Raw genomic sequence first — 7665 nt, forward strand, 5'->3', positions numbered from 1 at the left:
AAAAATAAAAATAACCAAAAAAAAATGCAAAAGGAGAGAAGCACACGGGTAAAACCAAAGCCGAGGAAGGGAGATGTCGCAATATAATTCTTCCATTACTCCATATATTTGTAAATAATAAGAGAGTAAAAGCGCTATACACACTACTCAACAATTTGGCATTTTGTCTCCACTTTTTTTTTTTTGATTCCTTCAGATTGAGGGAAGCGTGTTCCCCTTGGCACCTTGAAGAACTCCACACATGAACTCACGAAGTTGACGGTGGGATAATATTTGCAAGCAGGTGTTCGCCGCCCACCGTATCGCCGTCCCTCACAAAAAACTCCAATTCGCCTTCACACGTCGCTCTGACAAAGTGCTCCATTTTCATCGCTTCAAGCATAATAATTGCCTCGCCCTGCTTCACCTTCGCACCGTTGGGTACAAGCAGTTTGGTCACTTTCCCCGGCATGGGGCTCACCACACGCGCCGACCCAGCCTCCTGCAGGGACGCATTACCAAAGTCTTCAGACAGGGAATGTAGATTCAAAATGTAAAATTCTTCGGGCAGCACCATAGCAATCGTCTTGCCTGTTATAACAGAAGTACAATCAAACCGACACCCATCATCCATCCTCACGGAAAACTCGACGGTGCCAGTGTTTATTGGTTTCCAATGTTCCACCTTCACCCCGCAACGGCTGCCATCGACGTCGCAAAGAAAATAGCCGTCACGAGAAACACTGACCTGTACAGTGACACGACGACCATCGACAAGAAAAGGAACACGTTGAAACAATGTATGGTTTAAACGAAATGCGGATGCAGCAGATCCGTAATAATTCAAAAAGGAGACAGCTCCAAGCGCTAAAACAGGATTCATGAGAGGTTTTGTTCGAAGCAGGTCAGTTCTGTTCTTCTCAATAAAATTTGTTGTCACGCCTCCCTCAATAAAGGAGGAATTTTTGAGGCAACGTTTAAGAAATTCAACGTTGGTCTGCACACCAACAATGTGGTATTTATCTAAAGCCGTATGCATCCCCTCAAGAGCTTTGGAACGGTTCTCCCCCCAAACTACCAGTTTGGCAATCATGGGATCGTAGTGGACAAGCACATCGTCTCCAGAACGGAAGCCTGAGTCGATTCGAACTCTCGTACCTCTATGGATGCCCTGTGGTGGTTCTCGAATGTACTTCAGCCTTCCACTACCAGGAAGAAATCCATTCGCAGGAGATTCCGCGTATATTCGAGCTTCCACGCATGCACCATAAATCGAAATATCCTCCTGAGTGAATCCCAACGGAATCCCCTGGGCTGTTTCTAACTGCAAACGAACAAGGTCCAGAGGTTTTCCTTTAACTTGACATATTTCTTCAGTCACCGGATGTTCCACCTGCAGGCGTGTGTTCATTTCCATGAAAAAAAACGTGTTTCTCTCAGTATCAAAAATAAACTCCACCGTCCCCGCTCCAACGTATCCAACCGCTTTGGCCGCTCTCAAAGAAACTGTTCCAATTCGGTGTCGCATGTCAGGGGTTATGTGAGGTGCCGGGGCCTCTTCAACCACTTTTTGGTGCCTCCTTTGGACACTACAGTCTCTTTCAAAGAAAAACACCCCGTTACCAAATTTATCAAAAAAGATTTGGCACTCAATGTGTCGTGGTTGCGTGACGTAACGCTCCAAAATAACCCGATCATCCTTAAAGAAATTCATAGACTCACGCTTTGCACTTTCCAACATGAGCTTGAATTCATCCACACTCTTCACAATCTTCATCCCCTTCCCACCACCACCCGAAACCGCTTTAATGAGTACAGGGAAGCCAATTTTCTTCGCCTCTTCACACAAGCACTCAAAGCTTTGATCCTCACCATAATAACCTGGCACAACTGGGACCCCCGCGGCCTCCATAATGCGCTTGCTTTCGCTCTTGGAACCCATAGAGGCCATAGCCGCAGCTGGAGGTCCGATAAACTCTATCCCTGCTTCTGCAACAGCGGCGGCAAACTCAGGGCTTTCCGAGAGAAATCCATATCCAGGATGCACGGCGTCGGCGCAAAGCCTCTTTGCGGCCTCAATAATGCGTTCGCCTCGAAGGTAAGACAGAGAGGCTGGGGATGGACCCAGCACAAAGGCCTCATCCGCCTCCTGCACATGCCTAGCATTCAGCTCACTTTCACAGCAAACGGCCACGGTCAGTAAGCCCATCTCACGGCATGTGCGAAATACGCGGCACGCAATTTCGCCACGGTTCGCCACCAGAATTTTCTTGAATTCCGCATGACAAAACCTCGTGCGACGGAGCATCAATAAATTCTTCCTGAGAAAAAATCAGCACTCAACATGAAAAAAAAATAAAATAAAATAAAATAAAATAAAAATCACACATTTTGTACAAATGTACACACAGGTACAAATACAATTCCATTGCACATCCGATCTATTCAAGGCCCGTTATTATTGTTATTTTTTTAAATCTTCCATGCGTATATATATATATACAGACACATGTGTGTGTGGGGATAAGATAGAAACAAGATGAAATAAGGACCAAGAACAAAAGGGTGGCAAATACCGGAAGATATTCCTCCTCACACTGCATCCACGTTTTTCTATGAACCAACCTGTTGCATGGAAACCGCATGCGGTTCCTCCTCAATGACCGGGTGGACAGCCAAAAAGCGCTCCGCGTCCGCCAAATCCCGACGCAGCATAGAAGCCCGTTTCGATAATGAGTCTTGCTCGATGCCTCGAAGAAGATAGGCGACACTTCCACGATGATACTTTTTCCCGTAAAATGCTCGACAGAGGGCTGAAGCTTCCTCAACGAGACACCGCGCTCGATCTCCTCTCCACTCAAAGGGATCGACAGGTAAAAGCCCATCGCCCAATACACTCAATTTCACGTGCAACACCGAATCCTTGATTGCGGGCATGGTTGTCGGAAGAAGACGCACACGAGAATGTTTTTCAACACTATTCTCAAGCACATTTCGAATGACTGGGTGCAGTTCATTGATGCAGAAACCCGAGCTACCTTTTTGCTCCCTCCGGATGGCTCTCCACGCAATGACATTATTCGTGTACCACAAGTGAATCACCATTCCTAGTCCCATCACAATTGCAACATCATTCCGCCCAAATACCTTTTCAATGAGCTCCTTGTTGGGGCAAAAAACGCCGTGCTCCTCGTAAAACAGAACCGCCATGCGGTCCGGGTTGTCCACCATCAACACAGACGCGAACGATGACACTTTTGCCATTGTGATAATGGCCTCGGCTTCCGTTTCTAGACCGTACGTCTTCCGTAGGCACCACGCCCCACTCCCATCGCCACTCTCAAACGCATCAAAGGCCTCCGTTCCCCAACTTACGCCTCCCCCAAAACGCAAAAATTCGGTCCGCAACATGCGAAGAAGCGAGCCCTCTTCGCAATGGTACACCGCCTCCCCATCCGCACAGCCTGGAAAAACCGTACTCTCTTTGATAATTTCGAGGCTGGGCCTCAGGAATCGCCATCCTTTGGCTCTTTGAAAAACACTCTCAATCCTGGCCTTGGTGCAGCCCAAGTCCGTCAGCAGCCTCGCCGTTTGGCCGGTGCAAACGCAGCGTCTCCGAAGGGCAAGCTCATACCTTGGGTCCACACGTTTCTCGATGACCTGAACGTTGGACTCGCGCCAGCGCATGCCAATCCCCATCGCATAAGTTCCTACACTGCTTCCAATAAGAAGAACTTTACCCCATGGATTCACCGCATACATTACCGTTCCCTTATGAGAATGAAGAAAGCACACACAGAGAAAGAAAATAATAATAATAATAATCAAAAATGATCCTCAAATGGTAGCAGCCGGGTTTCCCGTCAGAGGTGTCACTTACTTCCCATCTTCCTTCTGAGACGCACAAAGTCCCTTAGACATGTTCATGATACACAAGGACCACCAGTAAAAGTAGAGAAGACAACAACAACAACAACAACAACAAACGTGCCATCTTACAGAAAAGGCATAATGCGCCAAACATACATCATTGTTTGATCTCCTGTACTACAACCAATACATAGCGTTTTTCCACATCCGGTGCAACCAGAATGTCAGTTAGACCAACACTTAGACGAAGAAAGGTGAGATCATCTTTCCAATCAATCGTTCGGACCGTCGAGTACGCCAATTTTGTGAGATCATTAACCTTCTCTGCATACTTTTGCATTTTTTTCGCGTCTCCACCAAAACCGGAGTGTTTGAAGATGCTTCCATCAATAGGGTTCAGCACAAGATAGCCCAACACACCTTCGTGCGATGCAATGCGCAAAAGTATCTCCTCCACGCACCTAATGCGCTGTTCCCGCTCGCGTGCTGCCTGAGCCGCATGTATTTCCATCACCTCAAGGGCACCCCGTCCTTCGCAGCAGCAGACAAGGGGAAAAAAAAGATCGTTTCAGGACGCTCAACAGGGAAAAAGAAAAGAAACAAAAAAATAAAAAACAAACAAGTAGGCAAAGGCTGCATAACTGACCACTACTTCATTCAAGCGAAAGAACAGAAAAAAAAAAGGGAATGCATATCCAGCCCCTACAGACACATCGGCGCGCATATCTTTCCCTCTTTAACAATACATCTCCTCAATAAAAAAAAACAAATACAATAAAAATGTGTCAGCTCTACATACAGGGGGGAAAAACACCCTCAACTCAGATGGGGGATTCCCTCAGTTCTTCGTTTTCTACATTTGATCACGTCACGGTTTTCTTTGATACAACAGCAAACGAAGGAAACGTGCGCTCTCGAAGGCGGTCGACCTCACGCTTTAACCGGACGAGTTCCTCCTGCTGGCACCGTGCCAACTCCTCCAATTCACTATTCTCGTACAGCTCTCTCATTCTTTCTTGAAGACGTGTGGATTCATTATCGTGCTCACCCAACATACCCCACACGGCCTTTTTGTCATCCACAACGCTTTTAACGCGTTGTACCTGATCACCCAGTAATGTGTTTTCCAGGTGCCGATCGTTGATCTGTATGTTTAAACGCTTAATAACCCTGTTTCGATCCTCCACCCTCCTTGACATCATTTGCCGGATGGAGTCGATTCGGCGGTTCAATTTTTCCACCTCACCCTCACGTGACACCAATGCACCGGTGTATATGCTTTCTTGCATTTGTCTCGTCACCCGCAACGTGTGTAGCTGGCGGAGCTCCATCTCCAACGTCCCCACGCAGTACTGTAAGCGTTCAGTTTCCCAAGAGGCCATTTTCATTGCTTGTCGTTGATGCGATGTATTACCCATAATCCGGGAAACTTCGTCAAAACTTGCAAAGATAAGGGTGTTGTAGTCCAACACGTCCTTTGTCCATCGAAAGGAAAAGTCAATAAAGTCGGCGTTTAGCATGGCTTCCTCATCTTGAACCTGGCCTTGTCGCAGGCGATATAGGTTTTGTACATTGAGAACCTTGCGAGTGGCGTCTTGTTTGCAGAATTCCTCCTCCGCCTCTTTTTCGTCTAGCTTTTTTCCAACTAGTGTCAATTCGGCTTCAACCTCCGTCAACGACTCGGTTAATTTTTGAACAGTTGCTGTACTATGGGTCGCAACGCGTTTTGACTCAACAATGATTGAGCAGCATTCACAGTAGAGCTTCCACAGAGGGAGAGGAAAATTTTCATTCTGATCAGCCAGAGGAGCCAATGCCTGGCCTTCTTCGTACTTTGCACGCCACCTCGTAAAACGTCTGTACAGCTTCTCCCCCCAGGTGCCGTCATCAAACGGTGGAGAGTCGCGCATATGTGCGACAGCATCCTTTTCTTTTTCGATTAACTGCTGCAACCGAGACTCTTCCGTTTTCAATAAGTTTTGTCTGTGCATTTCAAGACTCTGAAGTTGTTTCAAACGACTTTGGAGCTCTTTTTTTTCCTTTATGACGTTTAAGAGCTCATTCAAAATTGTAGTTGGAAGAAATATTCTGCGAAGCGCATTCATTTGATGGGACTCCAATTCATCCACCAACTGAGCCACCTCCATACGTTTCCTTCTCAACGAGGAAATTTCTTCATCTATCGCTCTCGCTGCATCACTGTTTGCCCTCTTCAATTCGGCAATCTCTTCACGCAACGCCTCCTTTCTTTCATTCACATATATCGTCTGCTCCGCAAGTTGCTTCTCATATTGTTCATAAGCCCTTTGCTGCTCCTCCGTTCGATCTTCGGGTTCCACATATTGTTCCAACGATTCATCCGCAAAAGCAGGTAAGGTGACTTTGACGGCAAGCACATCAGCATCCTTTTCAAGACCATCCATCCACGTCTTCAATGCCGCTTCATCCGTCGGGGATATAATAAATGCATCACTTTCATTCTTTTTGGAAAGCTTGAGCAATTCGGGATCAATTTCCGAATCAAAGACCTCAAAAACAGTCTTGGGGTCCTCCTCGACATCAAAAACGGGTGTGAAACAGAGATCCGCAGGTATGGACGTTTCACCGAGTTGCCGCAGGATGCGCCTACAACGACCATTTCTTTCTTCAATTCGCTGCAATTCTCGCTTTTTCCGTTCGCATAAATTATCAAAGCGAAGATTGAACGCCATCTTCAACCTGAGTATCCTTCCACGAAGCAAATGAATTTGAATAACAGCACGTGAATTTGTGTATACATCCATAGCATCGTAGAGAAGCCCGGAAGTTTCATCGGCAATGTCGCTCTCCTGCTGCAACGGGTTAGAATGACTTTCCCGTCGCTTCACCAAGGAAGAAAAGGTAAAGTAATTTCCAACTTTTATTTGCAACATTCTCAAAAATTTCAACTTTTTCAACAACTTCTCTTCTCCCGGATCAGCCTTACGACAGTGAAAATTGTAAACTTGGACCGTAAGGTCATTTAGACTTACAACTTTCGCTCTTGGTACTTCCATTGTGTCCCAACATTCATTTCGAATAATATATTGAGTAAATTCATTATGAAGCAAACGGTAGTAGTCATCTTCTTTTGCCTTCTGTATCGCCAATTCACACTCCGCACTAAACGACTCCCGCTGACTAGGTAGCAGAAAGTCTTCAACGTGGACAGCCGAACTTCTTTCCTTCAATAATTTGTTAACCTCTGCTCTTATCTCAGTCAAATCGGATAGAACACTGGATCGACTAAATTCACACAGTGTAGATGACCCCTCCATTGGGGTTTGCATGGCGTCTGAGACACCCAAAAGTTTTTCCTTTTTCCATACTGGTTCTTTCCATGAATCAGAAATGGGTTCACCGGAGGTAATAAAATGAATCACTGTGTCATGACCTCCACAAACGAAGCCACAATCACCATTCCATGTACACAAAGAAGTTATCCCTTCTTTTCCCATGTGCCTTATGGGGAATTCACCTTGGGGCCTTCTCTTTTCTTTGGAAGGAGGGATAGGTGTCAGCTTTAATAGATAATGTGAGACGTCTCTTACAACCACCTTTCCATCAGCCCCACCGGAAAGAACAGCCGTTTTTCCAAAATATTGAAGGACAGAGCCGCCGCTGCCCTCATGATCACGCATCAAAAATAATGGACGCAGAGGTTTGATGTCTCGTTCTCGTCGGCGCTCCAAAACGTACAACTTGGTGTCTTTGTCTACAGAATGAACCAAAATATTCACCACATCATCGTCAAGATAAAGTGGGAGAAAGTCATTGGCAGGGTAATCTAGTCGCCAC

General features: G+C 46.2%; 4 protein-coding genes across 4 annotated transcripts, besides 6 other annotated features; all 4 read right to left on the reverse strand.

Moving 5' to 3' along the window:
• Positions 1–3336: a sequence feature (heterozygous, non-Esmeraldo-like haplotype).
• On the reverse strand, positions 248–2287 carry Tc00.1047053509913.10 (3-methylcrotonyl-CoA carboxylase, putative; the record flags this gene model as incomplete). The annotated part of the gene is made up of 1 exon (XM_800171.1): positions 248–2287. One exon carries the CDS (start codon positions 2285–2287, stop codon positions 248–250), a length of 2040 nt encoding a protein of 679 aa, XP_805264.1.
• Positions 2327–2360: a microsatellite.
• Positions 2593–3741, reverse strand: Tc00.1047053509913.20 (hypothetical protein, conserved; the record flags this gene model as incomplete). The annotated part of the gene is made up of 1 exon (XM_800172.1): positions 2593–3741. One exon carries the CDS (start codon positions 3739–3741, stop codon positions 2593–2595), a length of 1149 nt encoding a protein of 382 aa, XP_805265.1.
• Positions 3337–3389: a sequence feature (areas merged during assembly that could not be assigned to a particular haplotype. This can correspond to areas where the two haplotypes were merged or to regions with more than two copies in the genome that were merged during assembly.).
• Positions 3390–4211: a sequence feature (areas merged during assembly that could not be assigned to a particular haplotype. This can correspond to areas where the two haplotypes were merged or to regions with more than two copies in the genome that were merged during assembly.).
• Positions 3940–3964: a microsatellite.
• On the reverse strand, positions 4007–4360 carry Tc00.1047053509913.24 (dynein light chain 2B, cytoplasmic, putative; the record flags this gene model as incomplete). The annotated part of the gene is made up of 1 exon (XM_800174.1): positions 4007–4360. One exon carries the CDS (start codon positions 4358–4360, stop codon positions 4007–4009), a length of 354 nt encoding a protein of 117 aa, XP_805267.1.
• Positions 4212–7665: a sequence feature (haploid, Esmeraldo-like haplotype).
• On the reverse strand, positions 4713–7665 carry Tc00.1047053509913.30 (hypothetical protein, conserved; the record flags this gene model as incomplete). The annotated part of the gene is made up of 1 exon (XM_800173.1): positions 4713–7665. A coding segment is annotated over one exon (2953 nt), but the record flags the coding sequence as incomplete, so codon positions are not given.

This window comes from Trypanosoma cruzi, genomic scaffold (genome assembly GCF_000209065.1).
Source record: "Trypanosoma cruzi strain CL Brener 1047053516523 genomic scaffold, whole genome shotgun sequence".
Taxonomy (NCBI): Eukaryota; Euglenozoa; class Kinetoplastea; order Trypanosomatida; family Trypanosomatidae; genus Trypanosoma; species Trypanosoma cruzi.